This window comes from Sycon ciliatum, chromosome 5 (assembly GCF_964019385.1).
Source record: "Sycon ciliatum chromosome 5, ocSycCili1.1, whole genome shotgun sequence".
In the NCBI taxonomy this organism is placed as follows: Eukaryota; Metazoa; Porifera; class Calcarea; order Leucosolenida; family Sycettidae; genus Sycon; species Sycon ciliatum.
Genome location: NC_088647.1, coordinates 17,774,728 through 17,801,423, shown reverse-complemented (window position 1 = coordinate 17,801,423; position 26,696 = coordinate 17,774,728). Strand labels below are relative to the sequence as shown.

The 26,696-nt window shown below is 47.3% G+C and overlaps 1 protein-coding gene across 7 annotated transcripts in view; it reads left to right on the top strand.

Moving 5' to 3' along the window:
• Positions 1-26,696, top strand: part of LOC135817895 (uncharacterized) — a 67,403-nt gene that overhangs the window by 13,741 nt on the left and 26,966 nt on the right. The window contains exons 9-36 of one of the 7 annotated variants that reach the window (XM_065331181.1): positions 52-177; positions 955-1,182; positions 2,062-2,178; positions 3,108-3,446; positions 4,277-4,399; positions 4,763-4,885; positions 5,519-5,629; positions 7,736-7,861; positions 8,821-8,943; positions 9,657-9,779; positions 10,681-10,803; positions 12,507-12,629; positions 13,531-13,653; positions 14,326-14,448; positions 15,117-15,239; positions 15,899-16,021; positions 16,982-17,104; positions 17,457-17,573; positions 18,254-18,595; positions 19,132-19,248; positions 20,064-20,186; positions 20,649-20,765; positions 21,734-21,853; positions 23,088-23,342; positions 24,498-24,905; positions 25,329-25,505; positions 25,923-26,051; positions 26,633-26,696. The exon at positions 26,633-26,696 is cut by the window's right edge and continues 230 nt beyond it. In XM_065331181.1, coding sequence (XP_065187253.1) covers positions 52-177; positions 955-1,182; positions 2,062-2,178; positions 3,108-3,446; positions 4,277-4,399; positions 4,763-4,885; positions 5,519-5,629; positions 7,736-7,861; positions 8,821-8,943; positions 9,657-9,779; positions 10,681-10,803; positions 12,507-12,629; positions 13,531-13,653; positions 14,326-14,448; positions 15,117-15,239; positions 15,899-16,021; positions 16,982-17,104; positions 17,457-17,573; positions 18,254-18,595; positions 19,132-19,248; positions 20,064-20,186; positions 20,649-20,765; positions 21,734-21,853; positions 23,088-23,342; positions 24,498-24,905; positions 25,329-25,505; positions 25,923-26,051; positions 26,633-26,696 — 4,369 coding nt within the window. The remainder of the gene's footprint in view (positions 1-51; positions 178-954; positions 1,183-2,061; positions 2,179-3,107; positions 3,447-4,276; positions 4,400-4,762; positions 4,886-5,518; positions 5,630-7,735; positions 7,862-8,820; positions 8,944-9,656; positions 9,780-10,680; positions 10,804-12,506; positions 12,630-13,530; positions 13,654-14,325; positions 14,449-15,116; positions 15,240-15,898; positions 16,022-16,981; positions 17,105-17,456; positions 17,574-18,253; positions 18,596-19,131; positions 19,249-20,063; positions 20,187-20,648; positions 20,766-21,733; positions 21,854-23,087; positions 23,343-24,497; positions 24,906-25,328; positions 25,506-25,922; positions 26,052-26,632) is intronic. The other 6 variants (XM_065331182.1, XM_065331183.1, XM_065331184.1 and 3 more) reach the window with 6 other exon arrangements.

The following is a 26,696-nucleotide window of genomic DNA, read 5'->3' as shown; positions in this document are numbered from 1 at the left end:
CCTGTGTAACACTTTTGTTGTGGTGATTGCAAATTGCTTTTCTGTTTCCAGATAGCAACGAGTGCAACACTGGAACCCATAACTGTGTTTCCACCGCTGAATGCTACAATAAGGCCGGCGGCTTTGGTTGTCGCTGCTTGCCAGGGTATCGAGGCACTGGAAATACAACCTGTTTCAGTAAGACCCCTAGTGTGAGAAACCACCTATTTGTCACGTAACAATTATTGTCGTTTTCAGCTATTTCCAATCCCAGTTTTGCAACTACATGTAATTCAATTCATTTCCCCTCAGCAACACAAGTTGGAGGTGCATTTTAACGAGCAGAAGGTGCACAGACACATTCACCTCAGAGTTACAAATACATGTACTACGCATCCTGAGATTTTGACTTCTGCCAATCTTCAGGCTATTCAGGCTTTCAGCCTTTTAGAGTTGGACTTTTCTTGTATCCTAGGCCTATGCCGAAGTCATCACATGGAGCAGTATGGTCAGGGCATGCACTGTGCAGTGCAATCCTGCACTTTTGTGCTGCATGCTTTTGCTCCAGAATAAGAAGTGCAGTAATTTGGTGTAATGCTGTGTAATTGTAGTGCCCACATCTACATACGCGCTGTGGCATTCCTTGGCCACCCCAGACATTCATGATAGTAGAACATCGTGTTATGTTATGCATCTAGCATGTGCCGTTTTCCCTGCGCGCGCATGAAACGGACTTCGTGGCTTTTAGTTGTGCATGAGTTGAGTCTGGAGTCTTGACTTCTTGTTTTGGACTGGAGAAATAAAGAATACTACAGTAATGTTGTGTTCTGTTTTGTTGTGCTGTGTAGTGTTGCTCATGCACTCTACCAGTGCTTCCAGTAGACTATAGCACAGCTTGTTGAACTGGACTTCCTGATTGTGACTCACTGACAAACACGGCATGTTCTGTGCTTGTATCGGTTTTGTGTGCCTCAGATGTTAATGAATGCCAACAGCCTCCGGGACCATTCGGCCCTGATCTGGACGGAACAAGCTACTTTTTTGATTTAACCTACTACCTACGTCAGCCTTTGTTAGCAAACGGCACACGCATTGATCAGCGGATACCGCTTTGCCATAGTCTGGCAACATGCGCGGATGTGCAGGGAAGCTTCACATGCACATGTAATTCAGGATATACTGGAACTGGCTACAACTGCAGTGGTGAGGATTAAAAATATGGAGTTGGCCCACATGTCATTCAAGATGATTCAAAAATTGGATTATTTTCTGCTTTCCTCAACGCACCAGTGTTCAGCAGCCTGTCTATTTCTCTGATCACATGCACCGAAACCTGAAGCAGAAATATCATGAAGCTGCTAAATTTAGTCATAATATTTCTGATGCACCGCCTGCCCTCGTCATCAAACATAGGAGGTGCATCAGCTCCCTTTGTGATCTACCGTATTTGCCGTCGTATAATGCGCACCTGTGTACAGTGCGCACCCCCCCCCTTTGAGTAATACTTTGGCTTTTCAAGGTATTACCGGAGTATAATGCGCAGTCTAGGTGTGAGAGCTTTATCGATCATAAAGACAGGATCAGTCTAGTGCGACCATTGTCAGAATTTATCATAAAACTATTAATGTGCACCGATGGGGTCTCGTACCCATCATGCATCCATCATGCATCGGCAGTGTAGCTGGCAGTAGGCACTAGTAATGCACCCATATGGCTAGCGCCGAGTCAGATGTGGCAAAAACATTTTCGCTACAGCTTGATGCATTGTACTTCTTTTTGAAGAACATACATTTTCGTGTTGGAGCATAGTGCACACCTGCAATTTGGAGCCTGAAATAGTACATCTAAAGTGCGCACTATACTCCGGCAAATACTGTACGTGTTGGCGTACATGCATGCACTTGATGGGTTTAAAAGGTATTTTCGGGATCTGAGCTTTGCCACGGTATAAGCTGCACCCACTCCTCCCCCCCCCCCCCCCGTTTTGGAGGCAAAATGTAAGTCCCGTGTGGATATGTTTGTAAATTTGGCCTGAGTATCTGATTTGGAAATGTATTTGCTTCTCTGTGCGTGTTTTGCCAGATATTGATGAATGCAGTTTAGACATTTGTGATGACCATGCTAGTTGCCAGAATTCGGTGCCAGGTCATACGTGTACTTGTGATTTTGGCTACACTGGCAATGGAATGACGTGCACAGGTGAGTGCTAGTGTGATGTGTTGGCACGGTGTGTATTTCTGTATGTGTGTGTGTGTGTGTGTGTGTGTGTGTGTGTATGTGTGTGTGTCTGTGTGTTTGTGTGTGTGTGTGTGTTTGTGTGTGTGTGTGTGTGTCTGTGTGTTTGTGTGTGTGTGTGTGTGTGTGTGTGTGTGTGCGTGCGTGCGTGTGTGCGCGTGCGCGCGCGCGCGTGCGCGTGCGCGCGTGCGCGTGCGCGCGTGCGCGTGCGCGCGTGCGCGTGCGCGCGTGTGCGTGTGTGTGTGTGCGTGTGCGTGTGTGTTTTGTGCCAGCTAGTCCGGTTGGTGGGTACACATATGCCAGATAGTATTGGGTCTGTTGCCAACAGGCTCGGCTACTTGAAGGTATATTGTTGTATCTGCCACCTTTGTTGGTTTCAATGTTCACATACTCTCTATTTGAAGTATACATACCTGTTAACCATGGACTGCTTCTGGCTAGATTAACTCTTGTGTTATCACTGGTGCTAGTGAAGCTTATATCAGATCCACTCTGATTTAGCCACCCACACTAGTAGCAAGTATTACCCTCACTGGGGGCAGGGTAACTGCAGTTAGATCCCGGAACGGATACCCTGATGCCGTCAATCCTTTTTCTGCACCTTGTCCTTACCCACTTACTGAGGTGTGGTGAGCCCATAGGTGGGATCATTTCCCAGTCCACCCAGAGTTTGGGGATTTCAGGGGTGTCGGCCGTTGGACTGTTCAATAGCCAATTGAGTCATCTTTCCAAGATTCCTTTTGAGTTCCTCTCTCCCCTTTCCCGGGGAGACCCACGTGACCAATTTCGGCAGTGAGCAAGTACAATGTGTCCGTGTGTGTGTGTGTGTGTGTGTGTGTGTGTGTGTGTGTGTGTGTCTGTACCTGGGCATGCGTCTGTGTTTGCTTCTTCAGAGATCACATGCCCGCTACCAATGGCACCAGCATTCGGTTCTTTCAAGCTGGACGGGTTCAACTACACAAATGCCATGCCCACTGACTCCGATTTCAAATACACCAGGACAGTCACATATTCCTGTAACGATGGACATCGCTTGGTTGGTTCGAACACGACACAATGTCAGCTATCAGGCACGGTCAGTACTGCTCCGCCGGTTTGCCAGAACGACAACGAATGTGCCACTGGCACTCATTCGTGCGATGCCAATGCACTGTGCATGGACCGGAACAGCACATTCTCCTGCCAGTGTATCGCCGGCTACACCGGAGCCGGAACTGTTGGCACCTGTCAGAGTAAGCAGTTTAGCTCTGCATATTGTTGGCTTTTAAAATCCTGTAGGACGTGTCACGTAGCTTCATACGTAACAATGTGGGTTGCGAGCAACACTGAATGTCGTTATACGGACGTTTTAGGTGTTACCCTGAGTTTCACAACACTAAGCCGATTGACAGGAGAGAACATGTCATTGAGAGCTCCGCACTCTGATACTGAGCCCCGTTGAAGGACAACAGCAACCTAGGTTTGTGCACACCATCGGCTTGCATCCTTTAAACACGTCCCGCTTGCGATGACCTGACTTCTTAGTGGATATCATGTCACATCCGACATTGTGATTTGCACAGTGTTCAGTGATCATTGGCCAGGAAATCATGGTTCTAGCCAAAGGAGGTGGGGGGGGGGGGCAATGCCCCCTCCCCCTACTCTAGTAGCGCACCACCCTACTCGTTCTTCGGCTTTTGTGGGGTTTTTTCAGTTCACACAACGAAATGCGGGCCCAAATCGATTGTTCCGGATGCTCGCTGTGCCCGAACGTTGCATTTTGTGTGACTAGGCAATAGCGGAACATGGAAAAAACGAGTGAACTGCGTGTTTCGCCTGCCCCCCCCCCCCCCTCCCTCCCTACAATTATTTTTGGCTAGAATCCTGGAAATGCAGGGGTATGGTTAGGACAAGTGCTGCAATTGAAACTGTCAGTGCCTGAAACGATATCCCGGTAAACTTGGACAGCTAAGATGTATTTTGAACAGTAAGACCAGATTGCCCACGGGGTCTTCTATTGTGACGTCATATACGGCGTGTGATGCGTCATTCCTGTGGTGTTGAAATGTTCTGTTGTTTTCAGATGTGAATGAGTGCTTGGGCACCCCTTTTCCGTGCAGTACCAATGCTTTCTGCAATGACACGACTGGCTCATATACTTGTTCATGCAACAGCGGATATTCCGGCAATGGCATCACTTGCATGGGTATGTGTACATGACTAGGAGCTTAGCAAGTAAATGTATAGTGTGCTGCTTGACTAGGTTGTGCGTTTGTGCTCGTATGCAAGCGCATGCACATGTGTGTGTGTGTGTGTGTGTGTGTGTGTGTGTGTGTGTGTGTGTGTGTGTGTGTGTGTGTGTGTGTGTGTGTGTGTGTGTGTGTGCATGTGTGTGTATGTGTGTGCATACATGTGTGTGTGTGTGTGTGTGTGTGTGTGTGTGTGTGTGTGTGTGCCACGGTGTGTGTGTGCACCCACACTAAGAATTTGGATGGTTTGACATGTTCTAATGCTGTCTCTCCAACCTGCACGTGTTTCTGCCGACTTCCGACTGTCCTATCGTGTGTAGATATTGATGAATGTGTTACTGGTGCTCACAAATGCCACGCGCAGGCAAGCTGTACGAACACGGATGGTGCGCACACGTGTGCTTGTGTCTCCGGCTTCACGGGCAATGGATCCACCTGCGTTGGTAAGCAAACTGTGCATTGTGTGTAGTCGTGTGGGTTATATAATAGTAATTGGAGCTTGGTAAGCAAACGGTGCATTGTGTTGGTCGTGTGGGTTTAGTAGCTGGAGCTCTTGCTGAGTGAAACCTTGGAGGGGTGTTTGCATGCTCATGAGTGCAAGAGCTGCAATATAGTACAGAACCACTACCAGAGTTGGGTAGCTCACTGTCTGGGGAATGATGTGTATATGCAGGTTGAACTGACCCATACTGCAGCAACATGAGAGAGAGGAGAGAAAAACAGAGAGATATTCGTTGCCAGTTCAGTAATCTGATTATCACAAAATGATACGTTTTAAACTGAAGCTGCCTGCATATTGTTTTATGTCCCCAAAATTCTCGGCTTATTGCATTCGTTTGCATACCCATCAGGCAGAAGTACAAAACTACATTGATTTTTCTCCATGCACTGAAGTGTCGTCTGGTAGCGGTGACACAAGCATGGTTAATCTGAGTAATAATGAGGTTCGAAATCTGGTGTGATAATGGTCTCACTTAGTACACACGACCCATGCAAATGCACACATGTGGACAGAAACTCACAGACGAATATGATGCTTTGTGCTTTTCTTATTTTCTAATTCCCGCTCTCTTCAGACGTAACGGACTGCACGCCAACCTCTTGTGGAACTGGAACATGTGTTGACGGCACCAATGATTTCACTTGCATGTGTCCACCAGGACTAACGGGTGCAAGATGCCAAACAGGCAAGTACTAACTAGCCACTTGGAGATAGGAGATGGCCACTGGAACCAGGGGAATGCTACAGTAAAACTTGGATAAGAAAATCTCCCACAGGACCGGAAAACGGATTTGCCTTGGTCCGAATCAAGAAAATGATGCAGGAAACCTATGCGAACAAATCACATTATCTTAATATAGAACCAGACAGAAATGCTAACTGAATCAATCAACAACGCTCCATTGAATCTGGGCGCAATGGATGTCTGTTCTGTGTATCATGTAGTGAACATTGCCCCAATGCTTCTGTCTGGGACGGAATTAATTTGATTCAAAAACAGTCCCCATGTATCGTTTTTGTCGTTAAAGGAATTTGAAACTTTAGCCACATTACATGCTGATAGTTTGGCCGCTGTCCTTGGACAAGGCTGTATTTACGGTGGCCGTGCGTGCAGTCGGCCGATGATGTCTTGGTTTGATACGGGTTTGTCTTGGACGGGCATTCACTCGTCGTCTCTTGTCAGTTGCTGACCATAATCGTTTTCACTGGCACTCTATTGCCTTACCCGTGTTCGCTTGCACCTGACGGCCTAATGCTTATATGGCCTAATGCTTATATGGCCTAATGCTTATATGGGCTAATGCTTATATGGGCTTAGGAGGACGACTATGGTGACCACTGCCTCAGTGGCATTTGCAAGTGCACCACAGTACGTCAGTTACCAATGTAGGGCAGGACGTGAAGGAGTTGTCACTGCATGTGCACTGGCCTAACACACAACATCCATGGATTGTATGTGTACTGGCCCCACACACAACATCCATGGATTGTATATTGTATGTATGCACTGCAGAAGCCAGGCTAGACGAACACAACCTGTTCAGGTACCATGCCCAAGCTGCATGCGTTGCTGAGTTTGTCTGATGTGCACTAGTAAAACAAACACATTGCTTGGTTCCGGACTTTCCACGTGGGTGTCAAGTTTGGGAAACCCGGCTTTAATTTGGCCTTGATTTCATTTAGACCTTCTCTAAAGTGATTATGTTGAGCTACTACAGGTAGACTCCCTCTAATTCGAATACGGTATAATTCGAACATTCCGTGTAATTCGAACTTTTCGTCGTACCGATCTTCTGCAAGTCACTTCAAGTCAAAATCGAATGCATAATTCGAAGTACGAAAAGTGCGCCGGTTGGATAATTCGAACCCAGTCTTCGTACAGAAGAGCTGTTTACAGTACATTGGCTATGTCCTTTGAACGCTTATTTCGAAGTGAGATTGAGTTGCTATCCTTGTAATTCGAAGTTCATTCTTTTCTCCTTCTCTAGCCAAGAGTAGCTCAAAAATCGATTGATGGTCCGCTGCAGGATCGACTATAGCTTTCAAGAAACCCACCTTCTCTCGAAATTTGATTCAAGCCCGTGCGAGGCAAATTGCAAAGGTTTGATTGAAGACGACTTCTTCCAGGTGGCTGACTCTCTTCGCGGATCTCGATGGCCTTTCTTACCGCGCCAGCTCGTGCGCGGAGATGTTGGCGCACAACAACACTATTGTCGTAAATATTGTCTATGCCTTTGCTCCACTTCCGTTCTTCAGAACGACGTACTGCTGTCCAACGGCCTTTCATGACGCGGATTAGGCAGCGCAGTTCTTTTCCGTTGAAATTGTTTCAGGAAAGCTGCAGTGACTGACAACTTCTTCACTAGAAGATGAAGATAATGTCAAAATGATTTTGTGTCGATCCAGTGTTTTGATGATCCGTTGTACATGACCCGTACCTATGTTTCGTTGATGCAAATAAAAATGTGCAAAAAATATTCAGCATGCGATTTCAAGCATTTTGAGATACATATCAGTGCATGGGGCTGCATTTGGATAGTTAGAAGTTTTGGATAATTCGAAGTTAGGGCCTGGCAATTTGAGGTTCGAATTAAAGGGAGTCTACCTGTACTGTGATAATTGCGTGGATGTGGCTCAGGCAGAGTCTGCAACTTCTGAGAATCCCCTGACTGCTTTGAAAGTATGTGATATGCTTTGAAAGTGGAATGTCCAAACTGCCGATGGACAGGTCGCTGTGTTATTAACACTGGGTGTGTCTGTCCGTGTGGGTGAAAACACATTTAAACTGCAGATGTGGATGAATGCGCCAGTGGAAGCCATAATTGTCACACACGGGCATTGTGTACGAATACGTTTGGTTTTTTTGCCTGCGCCTGCTTCGACGGCTATGCCGGAAATGGCCGAGACAACTGTACAGGTACGCTACTCATGCACTCTGTGTGTGTGTGTGTGTCTGTGTGGCTGTGAAAAAAATGAAAAATAGGGATTCACTGGCCAGAAAAAGCCACTTCAATCAGCTGTGTGGTGGATACCAGGCTAGAAAATGTGGCGGTCAATTCATCAGCCTTGCAAGCTGTTGAATGGTGTAATCCCAGCACAAGTTGCAATGTCTAACATAGCTGCTTGCTATCATCGCTTACACGATGGGCATGTCTGAGGTCTGAGGTGTCTGTGTGTGTGTGTGTGTGTGTGTGTGTGTGTGTGTGTGTGTGTGTGCGCGTGTGTGTGTGTGTGTGTGTGTGTGTGTGTGTGTGTGTGTGTACGTGCGAACATCACTTGTTATCATGCTTGCTGATCTACATCTGCATACACAGATAATTTTTCTATTGTTGTCAAAGTCTTAACTCAACTAAAAGTATGAAACTTGGATGCTGGGCCAATAATAAATAGAGAAAGGAAAGGAACGGTTACTTAATAACTCGTATCCATTTGTAACTTTCCGTTCTGAACTATCAGAGGTGGTTATAATCACACGCACCAGGTGATTCTGCAGTAGCAGCCAATGAGATGTGGAAATGATATTGGACACATTGCCCTGGGCTGGGCACAACAGCCTCGTGGTTGTGCGATGAGTGTCACGAAACGTTCATTGCTCTGTATCAGTGACTGATTTTGTATTCTGGTGGCCACAACATTTCTTTCGCCAGCTGTACTGGGACAGAGTTTGATTCTCGTCGCTTGAGTGCATTGTACAGTAATATGATCTGAGTAATGCCTCCAAGATGTAGTAAGTAGACTTGAGGCATGTCCTCATTTGAAGTGTGTGCAGCCAATGCTGTGGTCTGCTGCTATGATTGTTTAGAATGATAGTGCTAGCTGGTGTTAAACTTTGCTAGCTCATTGTTCACTGTACGTCTCCCTTGATGACCTGTGCAGATGTGAATGAGTGTCAGGCTGGCACTGATAACTGTGATTCCAACGCAAACTGTACCAACACCATGGGATCGTTTACCTGTGCCTGCAAAACTGGTTACCAAGGTGATGGAGTGTCATGTTCAGGTGAGTGACGGTTTTATCTTGCTGTGTTTGCATGCATACTAGCGTGCATGCTTGCGTGCATGCTAGTGTACGTGTTTGCGTGCATGCGTGTTTGCGTGCGTGCGTGTTTGCGTTCGTGTTTGCGTGCGTGTTTGCGTGCGTGTTTGATGGTGTTGAAAGGATCTCACCGGGTACTCGTTAGCTCCCTCGCCAGAAACTCGGCTTGTTTGCGTAGATAGCTTGCTTGCACTGCAAGTAGTGCAAGTAGTGAACTTTCCGTTATATCGAAAGTCACGCTTCGTCGTTTTGAAAGTTTTTTTCCCGCAATGCAGCGAAGAACGGGGCTACTTGCAATCTTTGCAAAACAGTCTATTCTTACAACGGCAGGTAAAAGGAAGGCGCAGAAAAGACATCTCGACACCGAAAACAGTATTTTAATTGTTCGCAGTGAAGCCAGTCGAAAGCAGCAGCAATCCCTACGCCAGCCGTGAAATTCTAACCAGCTGAATGAAAAAATCATCCTTGTCTTTGCCGGCCCCCAAATTTGGAGCGGTTGGGGACGATCATCAAGAATAGTCTTTGGCTTGGCCTAAAATTAAGATTAACCCATATTGAAGCATGTGCAGCCAATGCCGTGGTGTGCTGCTGTGATTGTTTAGAGTGATAAGGCTAGCTGGTGTTAAGCTTTGCTTGCTCATTGTTCACTGTACGTCTCCCCTTGATGACCTGTGCAGATGTGAATGAGTGTCAGGCTGGCACAGATAACTGTGATTCAAACGCAAACTGTACCAACACCATGGGATCGTTTACCTGTGCCTGCAAAACTGGTTACCAAGGTGATGGAGTGTCATGTTCAGGTGAGTGACGGTTTTATCTTTCTTTGTGTTAATGCGTGCTTGCGTGCGTGTGGTAGCGTGCGTGTTTGCATGCATGCTTGATAGTGTTGAAGGATCTCACCGGGTACTCGTTAGCTCGCTCGCCAGAAACTCGGCTCGTTTTCACATAGCGAGCACTGTGTAGGGCACAGCGTGCACATCGCAGTACAATGAATGCATCTAGTGAGCTCTCTGTCCAATCAAAAGTCACGCTTAGTCGTTTTGGAAGTTTTTTTCCGTGAAATGCATCGAAGAACGGGCCAACTTGCAATCTTTACAAACAGTCTATTCTGACAACAGCAGGTAAACGAAGGCGCAGAAAAGACATGTTGGCACCAGACGCCTGTCTGAAGTGAAGCCAGTCGCAAGCATGAGCAATCCCAGTGCCAGCAGTGAAATGCGAACCAGCTGGATCAAACCAATTTCCTTTGGTATCTCCGGCCCCCAAATTTGGGGTGGGTGGGGATGATCAGCAAGTATGTTCTTTCATTGCTCTGGCTTGGCCTGATATTGAGATTAACCCACATTGAAGCATGTGCAGCCAATGCCGTGGTCTGCTGCTGTGATTGTTTAAAGTGATATAGCTAAAAAATCGACGGGTTCGCGTACCGGGCAGGTCAAGAACAAGGAGTCGTACAACTCCCTGGTCAAGAATCACCTTTCCGCTTCCGTGGGACGCCACCACCCCTTGATCAGGCGTCAGATGCGGCTCCTAAACGGTGGGGTAGGATAGATCAGATTCACCAACCAGAGGCCAAAGGCCTAAATCCCATTTGCCACATCCATGTTTTACTCCTGCCAGGCCACGAGTGATATAGCTAGCTGGTGTTAAACTTTGCCAGCTCATTGTTCACTTTACGTCTCCCCTTGATGACCTGTGCAGATGTGAATGAGTGTCAGGCTGGCACTGATAACTGTGATTCCAACGCAAACTGTACCAACACCATGGGATCGTTTACCTGTGCCTGCAAAACTGGTTACCAAGGTGATGGAGTGTCATGTTCAGGTGAGTGACGGTTTTATCTTGCTGTGTTTGCATGCATACTAGCGTGCATGCTTGCGTGCATGCTAGTGTACGTGTTTGCGTGCATGCGTGTTTGCGTGCGTGCGTGTTTGCGTTCGTGTTTGCGTGCGTGTTTGCGTGCGTGTTTGATGGTGTTGAAAGGATCTCACCGGGTACTCGTTAGCTCCCTCGCCAGAAACTCGGCTTGTTTGCGTAGATAGCTTGCTTGCACTACAAGTAGTGCAAGTAGTGAACTTTCCGTTATATCGAAAGTCACGCTTCGTCGTTTTGAAAGTTTTTTTCCCGCAATGCAGCGAAGAACGGCAATCTTTGCAAAACAGTCTATTCTTACAACGGCAGGTAAAAGGAAGGCGCAGAAAAGACATCTCGACACCGAAAACAGTATTTTACTTGTTCGCAGTGAAGCCAGTCGAAAGCAGCAGCAATCCCTACGCCAGCCGTGAAATTCTAACCAGCTGAATGAAAAAATCATCCTTGTCTTTGCCGGCCCCCAAATTTGGAGCGGTTGGGGACGATCATCAAGAATAGTCACGGCTGTTCGCGCACGGACATCTAACAATATGGAGTCGTTCGGTGCGATTTACGTAACGCGGTACAAACCTCATGAATACGATGGGAGTTTGCGTTTTGGGATGAAACTCATGTCACTCTCCGTGTGGTTCCACGATTTCGCAAGTCAAACCAGGATTTATTATTTGAAAGCGCTCGAGCGAGATACTCAATATCCAGACAATTTGAGAGAGAAGGAAGGTAAAAGGAACTCCTGCCCTGGTCAACCAGCATCCTGACCTTTTCGAACCTCTCCAAGCTGTCCCTGGTAGTCTGGATATTGACGCACGCACTGATTTTCAGCTTCTCCTCGCCGGGATCACGGGTGCAACTTTCAAATTTGCCGATATGCACTCGAACAAACGCACAATTGGATCTACATCACAATTTCGGGGCTATCTGTGTGCTTGCTGCCTTTTTCAGCAATACCCCACATGTCTACTGGGCAGTTTCCACCAGGCCTCGGCCTCCTGGACTCAACAGCAACTCCAGCGCCATGCCATCTGTCCCCTGAATCGCATGAAAAGGTAGCTCAGCATCGAACGCACGGGACCTGAAGTTTGTGCACGGGACGTGATAAAACTTGGTGAAGATAGCCAGAAGATAGTCCTCTACCTGGGAAAACTGAAAGCTAGACTGGGAAAACTCCTGAAAGGGCTTCTTGACGCAGGCATGTCAACGATGAATCAAGGAACGAGCGAGAAAGAAGGCTTGACTTGTGCAACGCGGAACAAACTGTTCCTGAGACGAAGTTGGCCATGTGAGGTACCAGCGGAAAGCTAGTTTCAAGAGGAACACGGAATACCTGTTTTCCGGGTAAACCTGGCCTGGTAGCTTTCTAAATCGAGCGAAAACCACTGCGAAATCGGCTGCTGAGAATTTGAAAATTCAAATTTCCTTGCCGATCCAGCCCAATCGAGACTTTTGGCTGCCATCTTGTTAAATGTCCAAATTTCGCGAAAAAAAACAGCCGTGTAGTCTTTGGCTTGGCCTAAAATTAAGATTAACCCATATTGAAGCATGTGCAGCCAATGCCGTGGTGTGCTGCTGTGATTGTTTAGAGTGATAAGGCTAGCTGGTGTTAAGCTTTGCTTGCTCATTGTTCACTGTACGTCTCCCCTTGATGACCTGTGCAGATGTGAATGAGTGTCAGGCTGGCACAGATAACTGTGATTCAAACGCAAACTGTACCAACACCATGGGATCGTTTACCTGTGCCTGCAAAACTGGTTACCAAGGTGATGGAGTGTCATGTTCAGGTGAGTGACGGTTTTATCTTTCTTTGTGTTAATGCGTGCTTGCGTGCGTGTGGTAGCGTGCGTGTTTGCATGCATGCTTGATAGTGTTGAAGGATCTCACCGGGTACTCGTTAGCTCGCTCGCCAGAAACTCGGCTCGTTTTCACATAACGAGCACTGTGTAGGGCACAGCGTGCACATCGCAGTACAATGAATGCATCTAGTGAACTCTCTGTCCAATCAAAAGTCACGCTTAGTCGTTTTGGAAGTTTTTTTCCGTGAAATGCATCGAAGAACGGGCCAACTTGCAATCTTTACAAACAGTCTATTCTGACAACAGCAGGTAAACGAAGGCGCAGAAAAGACATGTTGGCACCAGACGCCTGTCTGAAGTGAAGCCAGTCGCAAGCATGAGCAATCCCAGTGCCAGCAGTGAAATGCGAACCAGCTGGATCAAACCAATTTCCTTTGGTATCTCCGGCCCCCAAATTTGGGGTGGGTGGGGATGATCAGCAAGTATGTTCTTTCATTGCTCTGGCTTGGCCTGATATTGAGATTAACCCACATTGAAGCATGTGCAGCCAATGCCGTGGTCTGCTGCTGTGATTGTTTAAAGTGATATAGCTAAAAAATCGACGGGTTCGCGTACCGGGCAGGTCAAGAACAAGGAGTCGTCCAACTCCCTGGTCAAGAATCACCTTTCCGCTTCCATGGGACGCCACCACCCCTTGATCAGGCGTCAGATGCGGCTCCTTAACGGTGGGGGAGGATAGATCAGATTTACCAACCAGAGGCCAAAGGCCTAAATCCCATTTGCCACATCCATGTTTTACTCCTGCCAGGCCACGAGTGATATAGCTAGCTGGTGTTAAACTTTGCCAGCTCATTGTTCACTTTACGTCTCCCCTTGATGACCTGTGCAGATGTGAATGAGTGTCAGGCTGGCACTGATAACTGTGATTCCAACGCAAACTGTACCAACACCATGGGATCGTTTACCTGTGCCTGCAAAACTGGTTACCAAGGTGATGGAGTGTCATGTTCAGGTGAGTGACGGTTTTACCTTGCTGTATGTGAATGCATGCTTGCGTGCATGCTTGCATGCGTGTCTGCGTGCGTGTCTGCGTGCGTGTTTGCGTGCGTGTTTGATAGTGTTGAAAGGATCTAATCGGATACTCGTTAGCCCGCTCGCCAGAAACTCGGCTCGTTTGTGGGGAGAGCTCGTTTGCACTAACCGTCAGCACCGTGTCCGGTGCAGCTTGCACATCACAGTACAGTCAGTGCATCTGGTAAAATCTTCGTCCGATCGAAAGTCTCGCTTAGTCGTTTTGAAAGTTTATTTCCCGCAATGCAGCAAAGAACAGGGGTACTTGCAACCTCTGCAAAACGGTCTATTCTTACAACGGCAGGTATGCGAAGGCGCAGAAAAGACATCTCGACACCAAACACTTGTTCGCAGCGAAGCAAGTCGAAACCAGCAGCAATCCCAGTACCAGCCGTGAAATTCGAAGCAGCTGAATCAAAAAATCATCTTGTTCCCGCCGGCCCGCAAATTTGGGGTGGTTGGGGACAATCATCAAGAATATTCCTTGGTGTGGCAGTGTGTGCAGCCAATGCCGTGGTCTGCTGCTGTGATTGTTTAGAGTGATAGGGCTAGCTAGTGTTAAACTTTGCTACCTCATTGTTGACTGTACGTCTCCCCTTGATGACCTGTGCAGATGTGAATGAGTGTCAGGCTGGCACTGATAACTGTGATTCCAACGCAAACTGTACCAACACCATGGGATCGTTTACCTGTACCTGCAAAACTGGTTACCAAGGTGATGGAGTGTCATGTTCAGGTAGGTAACGGTTTTACCTTGCTGTGTGTGCATGCTTGCGTGCATGCATGCTGGTGTGCGTGTTTGCGTGCGTGTTTGATAGTGTTGAAAGGGTCTCATCGTACTCGTTAGATTGCTCGCCAGAAACTCGGCTTGTTTGCACGGAGAGCTCGTTTGCACTAACGCGCTCCGTGTGCGATACTGCATGCACACCGCAGTACAGTCAGTGAATTTAGTGAACTCTCCGTCCGATCGAAAGTCACGATTAGTCTTTTAGGAAGTTTTTCTTGCAATGCAGCGAAGAACAGGGCTACTTGCAATCTTTGCAAAACCGTCTATCCTTACAACAGAAGGTAAACCAAGACGCAGAAAAAACATCTCAGCACCAAACACTTGTCCGAAGCGAAGACAGCCCATAGCAGCCGCAATTCCAGCGCAAGCCGTGAAATTCAAAGCAGCTGAATCAAATAATCATCTTCGTCCTCGCCGGCGCCCAAATTTGCGGCGGTTGGTGATGATCATCAAGAAAATTCTTTGGCTTGGCCTAATATTTAGATTAACCCATATCGAAGCATGTGCAGCCAGTGCCGTGGTCTGCTGCTGTGATTGTTCAGAGTGATAAAGCTAGCTGGTGTTAAACTTTGCTAGCTCATTGTTCACTTTACGTTTCCCCTTGATGACCTGTGCAGATGTGAATGAGTGTCAGGCTGGCACTGATAACTGTGATTCAAACGCAAACTGTACCAACACCATGGGATCGTTTACCTGTGCCTGCAAAACTGGTTACCAAGGTGATGGAGTGTCATGTTCAGGTAGGTAACAGTTTTACCTTGCTGTGTATGAATGTATGCATGCTTGTCTGCGTGCGTGTTTGCGTGCGTGTTAGCGTGTATGTTTGCATGCATGTTTGATAGTGTTGAAGGGATCTCACCGGGTACTCGTTAGCTCGCTGGCTAGAAACTCGGCTTGTTTGCACTAACGAGTGTAGGCTGCAGCGTGCACCTCGCAGTGCGTGCAGTGCATGTAGTGAACTCTCTGTCCGATCAAAAGTCACGCTTAGTCGCTTTGGAAGTTTTTTCCCGCAATGCAGCGAAGAACAGGGGTACTTGCAATCTGCAAAACGGTCTATTCTTACAATGGCAGGTATACGAAGGTGCAGAAAAGACATCTCGACACCAAACGCTTGTCCGAAGTGAAAAAGCATCCACAATCCCAGTGCAAGCCGTGAAATTCAAAGGAGCTGAATCAAAAAATCATCTTTGTCCCCGTCGGCCCCCAAGTTTGGGGTGGTTGGGGACGATCATCAAGAAAATTCTTTAGCGTGGCCAAATATTTAGATTAACCCACATTGCAGTGTGTGCAGCCAATGCTGTGGTCTGCTGCTGTGATTGTTTAGAATGATATAGCTAGCTGGTGTTAAACTTTACTAGCTCATTGTTCACTTTACGTCTCCCCTTGGTGACCCGTGCAGATGTGAATGAGTGTCAGGATGACACTGACAACTGTGATTCAAACGCAAATTGTACCAACACCATGGGATCGTTTACCTGTGCCTGCAAAACTGGTTACCAAGGTGATGGAGTGTCATGTTCAGGTAAGTAACGGTTTTACCTTGCTGTGTGAATGCGTGCTTGCGTGCGTGTTTGCATGCGTGTGTGCTTGCGTGCAAGCTTGCGCGCGTGCTTGTGTGCGTGTTTGCATGCGTGCGTACTTGCGTGCAAGCTTGCGCGAGTGCTTGTGTGCGTGTTTGCATGCATGTTAGCGTGCGTGTTAGCGTGTGTGTTTGCGTGCGTGTTTGCGTGTGTTAACGTGTGTGTTTGATATTGTTGAAAGGATCTCACCGGGTACTCGTTACCTCGCTCGCCAGAAGCTTGTCTCGCTTGTGCAGAGAGCTCGCTTGCACTAACAAGCAGCTGGATCAAAAAAATTATCTTTGTTCCCTCCGGCCCCCAAGTTTGGGGTGTGTGGGAACGATCCTCAAGTATATTCTTTGTAGTGCTGAAATGACTTTACCGATTACAGTACTCGGTAATCGATCAATAATGCCTCAACAATAACTAATCGTTCGTTGATTACTCGTTCGGGATTTTGAGTCCAACAAGTACTGACCTCCCCTCCCCCCCCCCCCCCACCCCTCCTTTGTGAAGTTTGAATCAGTTTTCGCCATGTGAATGTAGTTACCAGGGGTATGGTTCACGTACTGAGGTTCAATTGACTTCGAAACTGCCGTGTTTCGGAGCTACCTTTCACTGATTCGGATTTTGTTGGTATTGGGAAGACACAGCTTGTGGACACAGTAATTTTTCCCAAAATTCTAGCATTATTTGCTAACGATTATAATCAATGAATCGATCGCTAATCGACAGTTGAGAATCCACGATCGTTTCAGCCCTAATTCTTTGACTTGGCATTATATTTAGATTAACCCACATTGAAGCATGTGCAACCAATGCTGTGGTCTGCTGCTGTGATTGTTTAGAGTGATAAGGCTAGCTGGTGTTAAACTTTGCTAGCTCATTGTTCACTTTACGTCTCCCCTTGGTGACCTGTACAGATGTGAATGAGTGTCAGGCTGGCACTGATAACTGTGATTCAAACGCAAACTGTACCAACACCATGGGATCGTTTACCTGTACCTGCAAAACTGGTTACCAAGGTGATGGAGTGTCATGTTCAGGTAGGTCGGGATCACTCTAAACGCTGGAGCACTATGTGTACGCGGGTGAATCAAAATACGCACGGTAACTACACACAGGATACTGGTTTATACATGTCTTTTGCTTACGGCGACACGTGTTTGCACGTGCGCTCACTGTACCGATACAGATGCATCATTTCATTCACAGCAGCAGCCATGGCGTCTCCAACAGCCAATCATCTGACTGTGTGCAGTAGCTACTTATACATGATTGAACGTCTGGTACATACAGCCAGAGTATATGCAGCCTCACTGGATAGGTTAGCTATGCACATTGAATAAGTCGAGTATTGACTGATTGTATTTTGGTTTGCGTTGTCGTGTCTTCCAGACATCAATGAATGTGCCGGATCAGTTTGCGACGCTCAGGCCACTTGTACTAACACCAATGGCAGCTTCACGTGCGCATGCAATCTGGGCCACAGCGGAAACGGCTTTGCATGCCAAGGTACGGGCTGTACTAGTTTCTTGCCATGACACGCGCGGGGAGATGAACAGGTCTATGCTGGATGAACTATACTTTGGTTCCATAGACGTGAACTATTAAGTTGATTGCTCCTAACGCCGTCTACTCGTAATGTGCAGCTCATTTTCGGCGACTTGGCTGACATTCCAATGATTTTCCATACTCTTCATGAATTAATTCAATTCCAGGTTGCAAAATTTGAGTGAAATTGCTCATAGGCTATCACAGGCAGGCACAGTGGGTTGGTCTAAGACCATGATTGAGAAATGAGAGGCACCAGGTTCAAGTCCTGCTTGGAAGCGGAAGGATTTTTCCAACCGTGCTGCGACCCACAGTTAATTGGGAACTCGTGGCCTGGCATGAGTAAAACATGGATGTGGCAAATGGGTTTTAGGCCTTTGGCCTCTGGTTGGTGGATCTGATCTATCCTCCCCCACCGTTTAGGAGCCGCATCTGACGCCTGATCATGGGGTGGTGGCGTCCCACGGAAGCGGAAAGATGGTTCCTGACCAGGGAGTTGTACGACTCCTCGTTCTTGACCTGCCCGGTACGCGAACCCGTCGAATGTATTTTTATTTTTTTAATTACAGACTGACCCTTTCTGTGGCAGACAATTGTTTCATGCTGAAAATCGCGTGATTTTTGCTTACATTGCCTTGTAGAGATAACATGTATGCTACCGACAGCCCCCACCAATGGACAGTTCGTACTGGTGGGATTCGACACAGCCTATGGACCACCGACTGATGCGGATTTCACCTACAACAGCGTTGTTCAGTTCTCGTGCAACATTGGATACCGACTGGTGGGCGCTGTGAGCACCAGCTGCCAGCTTTCCGGCATGACAGATAACATGCCGCCAGTTTGTCAGAACGTGAACGAGTGTGCCAATCAGACACTGAATCGTTGCGACAGCAAAGCTCTGTGCATGGATGCAAACGGTACATTCAACTGCAGGTGCGTTGCTGGCTACCAGGGCAACGGCTTTGCTGGCAATTGCACAAGTAAGTGAAGTTGATCTTTGTTTCAAAATTGTCAAGTACACCTATTGACAAAGCCTGCAGTGCCATATAAGGAAATGAAAATATTTGCATTCGCACCGGATTGCTATCACTTATTGGCAGTGTGGTGACGAATGATGTGCATGACATTGTGTAGGCAGTACAGTACAGTACAGCACGTGTGTTTTGGTGTACACGAGTGCCTAAAATGTGACCAACGTGGTGGGGCAAGGATCACCTAGATCCTACTATAGGCTTGCTAATCCTTTGTCTCTGTCTCCGTTTTAATCTCCGGCCCTGTTTCTATCCCTGTCTTTGTCCCTGCTTCTATCCCTGTCTTTGTCTCTGTCTCTGTCCCTGGCTCTGTCCCTGTCTCTGTCTCTGTCTCTGCCTCTGTCTCTGCCTCTGTCTCTGTCTCTGTTTCTGTCTCTATCTCTTTCTATGTCTTTGTGTGTGAGTGTGCATGTGCGTATGTATTTCATCGTGTGTGTGTGTGTGTGTATGTGTATGTGTGTATGTATGTGTATGTTGCCCTACAGATATCAATGAGTGTACTGGGTCTCCATGTGATTCCAATGCTATGTGTAATGATACACTGGGCTCGTACACATGCGCATGCAACTCCGGGTATAGTGGAAATGGACAGACTTGCCTGGGTAAGATCCGCAATCCAGAGAAAAAAACCTGTTCAGATGTTTTTTTTTGCCACTACACGGTGACAGAGTGTCCTTAAGCTTGATGCATGATCTCTTTATTAAGAGGCTAGTATGACCGGAGGGGCTGGGGGAGGAGGGGGGGGGGGGGGGGTGATTACTGCACAGTATGATGGGGTGGGTGGAGCTGATAGCCACTCGCCGTGAATAGCCGGTGCCTGAAGACGATGGAAGAAATTATATGCAAGGAGCATGCTGCGAATGCTTGCCCTTATCAGTGGACTCAGCCACTCCATAACACGCACTCAGCTGATGTTCTCGGTTTGCTCAGCAGAACTAGACGTTGACTGTCCAGGCAGTGGATTTTCGGCACTTCAGAATCCCAGGGCATGTCCCACTTCTATGTAGGAAGTGGGCAAAGGTTTGGCCCCGTAGAACATTATTCCTGTACCTCGAAATTCATTATCGACTTCATCAGGGCTGCTGGGCTCTGTAGGGTCTGACAGTATCATAGTGCAAATGGAGTGGGTCCGCCGAGAGCGTGCTGTGGAGTGGTGGAGCCTACTCATCTTGTTACTGGTTTCTTTTTGAAGTACTCGTCCCGGTTTCGATCTACAATGAGCCGCTGACAAGTTCTGTTGCACTATCAACTGAGCTGACTAGTTCAGATTCATGCGGGTAAATTTGTATGTGCTTTTGTATGTGCTTTTGTATGTGGGTACACGTGCATGCATGTGTGGGATATGTGCACATTTACATGTATGTGTGTATGGGGGTGTATGTGGGTATATGCGGGTGTACGTTGTATATATGTACAGATGTGAATGAGTGTCAGGCTGGCACTGATAACTGTGATTCAAACGCAAACTGTACCAACACCATGGGATCGTTTACCTGTGCCTGCAAAACTGGTTACCAAGGTGATGGAGTGTCATGTTCAGGTAAGTGACACATCAGAAAGCTGTGCGGTGTAGACGAGGCTGAATTGTAGCGGTGTCACTTCTTCAGCCTTCCAGGCTGTTGAATGGTGCAATCCCAGCACATGTCGCTGTGGTCTCTGCTGTAGCATCGCTATCATTGTCTCCGGCAATGGGCATCAAAGGTCAAAGGTGTGTGTGTGTGTGTGTGTGTGTGTGTGTGTGTGTGTGTGTGTGTGTGTGTGTGTGTGTGTGTGCGTGTGCGTGCATGCAAGCATGCATGTGTTTGTTTGTGCAGGGTTGTATGGCAGGGTTGGATGGTTGTGTGGTATAATTATTTGTGTGCATGTGAATCCTATCAAATATTATAGAAAGGTTGTATTTGTTGCTGTGAATGGAAGTAGTCAATGCACAGGAACGTGAAATGAGAACTACTTGTTCACCTTTATTACTCTTCCCTTTGTGTGTACCTTACAACACTTTCAGATATCAATGAGTGTGCCGGACAAGTTTGTCATGGTCAGGGGACTTGCACAAACACTGTTGGCAGTTTTACATGCGCTTGTAATGCCGGATTCTCTGGAGACGGTTTCAACTGCCTAGGTATGTTGATATGGCCCCTCATCGGACCAGGTTATCTAACCTTGTAACTTGCTGATCAGCAGTCACACATCTGATGGCTATCATCTACTAAGCCAACTGTCAGGATTAGTTATGAACCATTCTCTCCCACACACATTCTCTCCTTCTGTCTCTCTCTCTTTATCTCTCTCTCTCTCTCTCTCTCTCTCTCTCTCTCTCTCTCTCTCTCTCTCTCTCTCTCTCTCTCTCTCTCTCTCTCTCTCTCCCTGCCTCCCTCCCTGCCTCCCTCCCTGCCTCCCTCCCTCCCTCCCTCCCGGCCTCCCTCCCTCCCTCCCTCCCTCTCTCTCTCTCTCTCTCTCTCTCTCTCTCTCTCTCTCTCTCTATCTATCTATCTATCTATCTATCTCTATCTCTCCCTTATATCTCTTTCTCTCTATCTCTCTCTCTCTCTCTCTCTCTCTCTCTCTCTCTCTCTCTCTCTCTCTCTCTCTCTCTCTCTCTATCTCTCTCTCTCTATCTCTCTCTTTCTCTCTCTCTCTCTCTCTCTCTCTCTCTCTCTCTCTCTCTCTCTATCTATCTATCTATCTCTCTCTATCTCTCTCTTTCTCTCTCTCTCTCTCTCTCTCTCTCTCTCTCTCTCTCTCTCTCACACTTTCACAATAATGGAAATTGGTCACCAATTGGTCACCAAAGACCATTGTGTCTTCTACTCAGACAAATCACACGAAAATGCCGGTACCGATTATACACTCAATCTGTTGGAAAAGAGCAAGCTGTGTTTTTTCTCCACGTAATCATTCTTCTATTGTGTCTGTTGCCTGTGTGCCTGCGTGCCTGCATTTCTGCCTGCCTGCCTGCCTGTGTGTGTGCCCGCGTGCCTGCCTGCGTGCCTGCCTGCATGTCTGTCTGTCTGTCTGTCTGTCTGTCTGTCTGTCTGTCTGTCTGTCTGTCTGTCTGTCTGTCTGTCTGTCTGTTTGGGAACAACACAGATGTGGATGAGTGTAGCAACGGAATGCATCAATGTTACGTAACAGCCAGCTGTATGAATATGCCAGGAACATACAACTGTGTATGTCCTGCGGGAGCTCTGGGCAATGGATATGACACATGTAAGGACTGCTCAAATTGTGTACTCCTCATCCATGCTGAACACTAGTACATGTAGCAGTTATGTGGTCATCATTTTTTGTCTTACATGTTCTCCAACCTTAAGAAGCCCGTGCTATTTGTCGGCCTCGGTTGCAAATAATTATTGGTTTCTTCATCCGAGGATGATGGACAGGTTTGCTGATGCCTTGCATGAAGTACATCGATACATGTGCATGTGACGTTACATGTGTGCATCGATACATGTGCATGTGACGTTACATGTGTGCATGGATTGTATCTGTGGAATATTGCCTTGGATGTGTACGCTTCTCGTTGGCTGAGAATTCGAAAGAAACAAGAAGCAATGTTCTCTCGAACTTCGAATATTTGCGAAGCTTGTTGTATTATTTTTTGTTGTGGCACGCAGTGCAGGTTGACGTCACTGTAGTGACGTAATCGTTGTTGAGCGAGTGCTGTGAAACAGTGCTTGCGCAAAAAGATTGTCCTTCTTTTTGTCTTGCTCATCAAGGGCCCGCCCACCCACCCTCTGTATATATATAATTGCTCTGATTGTGAATGCGGTGGTTTCCTTGCTGTATCTTTCTGCACTGCTGATTTTATAAGTTCTAGTTGCTTATTATTTTATTTATTTTATCTGGGTGGTCATTCTGCACTAACTGTTGCTGTACCATTTTGCCTCGAATTCTGGCAACTCTGTTTTCCCCTTGAAACATGGCAATGTGGCTGTCCGCAGCCGACCCTGCACTGTGGTTTTGCTGTTGCAAATGTGAGGTGTGAGAGAGAACATGTATGGCCCATAGCTTCTCTGCTAGAGGCCTCTAGGACACATGCTAGGCTGGGCAAGCTCCCCAGGCTTCTGGATGTTGCAGGCTATTCCACTGTTTAGTGTGTTGTATCTGCTGTGATTATATTCCTCTTTTTTTTTCATTCCATTAGGTACCTCCAGCTTTCTAAATTTAATTCCAAACCAAAATACCATACACATGGACTTGTACTGTTGTAGGCAAAAATGTTCCTCTGATTGTTTTTAGCTCTATAACACATGCCTTCCTGAAGTGTCCAGAATTGCTTTTTAACAAAATGTTTGGGTAAAGAATAATTTTGATGGTATAGCATTGATTTTCTGATGCACAATTCAATTACTGTTCTATTTTTATTGCTAGTAGTGTGTAAGCACGGTGTGCTATTCCTTGTACATGAAGGCTTTTGTGGGTGTTGTGTGTCCCATTTTAGGTGTGTTCAACCTCACTGTCCCAGTACAACCCACCGGCGGTGTCGATCAGCCCAGCTCCCTGACGTCAACGGCCATCCTGTACAGGTACAACACTGGCCTGACGTTATGGGAACCGGAATCTGTTAATCGCACTACTCAGGTCTATATCCACCATGTGCCACAAGACATTATCGTCCGATTCTTCATTGAATATCAATTCGCAGACGCGGTGGAAAGAGCGGTGGCGTTCAACACCCAGTACTCTGGAACAAGTGGTATGTACATGTACAAAGTGCTTCCGACTGCTAAACTGGCTTTGGTAGGCTTGCTTCGTTTTCCGATTGCGATTTGAAGGGATAATTCGAAGAAGAGGTTGTAGTGACTCTGGCGATACGTGAGGAATTTTGCGCTGCTCGCCACGTGGGAGCTCACGCCTTCCCTGCAACTTGAGGGAATAATTGTTCATAGAATTTTTGGTGTGTTACATCACTAGCAATAGATACCGTGTAGGATAGTGGCCGGGATAGTTTCCCTGTCACTCATCAACCATGTACCGAATACATTGTTTTACTAGAGCAAACTCTTTGTGTCGGATGCTTTGATTCTAAATATCAACAGACAGCAATCCCGCCCAGCCGGCACTTCCTTAGGCTTGCATGCTCAGTTGCTGCTATACCTGTAGGTGTTCCTGGCACACAGCTGCACCACACAGAGAAGTTCAGAAGCTCAATCCAATGTCATGAGGAATCACCTCACCTGCAGCCTGGGCTTAGAGACCATTTATCTATCTCCTGTTTCACAGCACCATGCCTTGAGTATATGTTCACAAGTATTATACCTACGTGGTAGATGTATGCCTGACCAGTGTAGGCCTATGTCTGCCTGACCAGTGTAGGCCTATGTCTGCCTGACCAGTGTAGGCCTATGTCTGCCTGACCAGTGTAGGCCTATGTCTGCCTGACCAGTGCAGGCCTATGTCTGCCTGACCAGTGTAGGCCCATGCCTAAAGGAAACCAGCTCTCAGCACATCGGTCGCGTACTACAGTACGGTTACTGAACAAGGACACTCCTTCGATAAGCATCCTTGTGCCTCTTCGCGAATCCTCTTTTTAAAGGATCCTCCCGAGGCAAAATATACCAAACAGGTCTGACTGCACATAAGTGTATCCAGGTGGCAAAACACAGCCCCATCAGCGCACAGTTATCTGGAAGCCAGGCTTGTATGGTTGTTGTTGGAGACTGAGCAAGCATAAAGGGCTCATGCCCAATTTCCATTCTGCTCACAACCACCCCACTGACTGCATGTGAAAAAAGTCCTGTGCATTCAGAAATCTAACACCTGCAGTGCATTGTATCTCATGCAGCTACATACTTGTGCCAGCCATGGTGTTGCTGTTGAAGCTATTCCTGGTTCTTTCTTTGGTTGTCAGATGTGCGGGCGGCTTTCAGCAGCTGGGCTCACCAATCCGTGAATGAGCAAATGCCTGCGATCAGAGCAATGCCGTCCGGAGGCCACTTCAATGTCTGGGTGACATTGCCAGTGGTTGACGCGGCGGTGACCGTACTTTATCAGCAATGGCGCGTGCAAACACGACCGTTGACAGACGCTTGTCAGAAAGCCGTTGGAGATACAGATGGAAGCGGAGATACAGATGGAACCGGAAGCGGAGATACAGATGGAAGCAAGTGCTCCTGGACAGAATACACAGCGGCAGCCAGCAACGTGAATATGACATTCATGCAACAGGCTGCTGGCATCTTTGAGATGCGTGTCTTCTTGTTCAGCGCAACTAGGACTTCTGAGTACTCGGTTCCAACTCTATACGGTGTGGCGCAGTGTAAGTCATCGTTGTAAGGCGTTATTTGGATAGGCTTCGGTATATGTAGGTTTTACTGCCGTCAGATATAGATGTTGTGATAAAGTTAAATCATAAATACATGTGACTTCACGTACCAGATGGTTTCCATTCTGTGCTCCAGTTTACGGCATAGGTCAAAGACAGCTAAGAGACTAGTGGACTTGGTCAGTGCTTGCCCAGTAAACGTTTGGGACTGGAAGACTCATGGTCATGCAGTATCTACCACAATCTGTCTATGACTACGTGTAGCAGAAGTAGAAATCTCTTAAAACGTGTCATCCAGCACACATACCGTGTAACAGAATCGGTTATCATATTGCTCGGACTAAATCAGCACAAGAGCAAGAACATCCGCGTTGTGTACATCTTTATGCTTACATGTCTTTATGTTCGCACATGCAGCTGATTGTCCGGCTGTTGGCAACGTGACGAATGGCAATGTCGCGGGTGGCGTTGGCCCCATCGAGCCCGGTCACACTCTAACGTTCAGCTGCAATCCCGGCTACGCGCTCATCGGGGCTAGTTCGATCACGTGCAGGCTAACGGGTACCTACACGGCCTCTCCGCCGATGTGCAACGGTAAGACCCAACACTTTCCTTCTCGGTGTCAGCATGTCGTGTATTGCAGATAGCGGGCATGCAGCGCAGCGCTGTCTTTAAGGGCCACCTACGTTATGCCCACCCAAGATTATGCCTGGACAGCTTCTGGCCTGACTAGAGATGCAATTGGGCTATACGGATAGGGGGTTTTCTGTATGCCATGGAGTGCTTGCTGAACATAGGTGCAGTAGAAGCCGTCGCAAGTGTCTGCTGTCACAAACACCCATAAGCATAAAGGACAACCTGTCTTCAGAGCTCACTTGTCATCAGAGCCCAACTGTCTTTACAGACCAGCTGTATTTTACAGAAAGGGCAAGCTTTGCAAGACTGTGCAGCACAGGTGCTGAAATTGCCATCTCTGACCTGCGGTGCATATATTTTTTTGTTAACACACAGACGTGGATGAGTGCCAGGCTGGCTCGCATGACTGTGCGTTTATCGGTGGTGTGTGTACAAACACTCCTGGTGGATTCACTTGCCATTGCAACACCATGTACTACAGCGGTGATGGCAGGCAGTGCACGCGTGAGTATAATTTGCTAAGGATTGGGAACGTTGCAGCCAAAGATACGTGCTTGAACAACTGACAGAGTGCACTCTTAACTGAGTGTTCTTCATGGCCATGCCATCTTGTATTGCCACGGGCTCAGTGCATTGTCAATTACTTGACCATCATTTCAACGAATCTCTTCATTAATGCAGTCTCCAACCCAAAAGGCAGGCTTATGCTGCCAAGATAAATCCATGATAAGCATACTTACCTGAAGCATACCATCTCCCTGGCCCTGATGGCTTCGTCTACTTTTGTGCTGACGTTGGATTAAGTGATAGGAAAGCACTATGAAGTGCATCGTGATCATAGTTGACCATTTTCTGATGGTTCAAGCAAAGAATCCCTCAGGTAAAACTCTTTTTGCCCGAGGATTGCAAAGCGTGAAACTTGAGTTGCAAGCCAAACCTCGCTCTGCCTTGTGGTGTTATTGAGCACTGTCTGGACAAGGAAAACTTCCACTGTGTAATGATGGGTTACATTCATCTCAATAGCACGTCTGTAGCTCCGATGGCAAGTACGTTGCTTGTATTTGCTTTCTTTGCTTTCTTTGCAGCGCATGCTCCTATTGCTGCTGTGAGCCGACGGGGAGCTACATCCCTTCAATTTGAGCTCTTTCC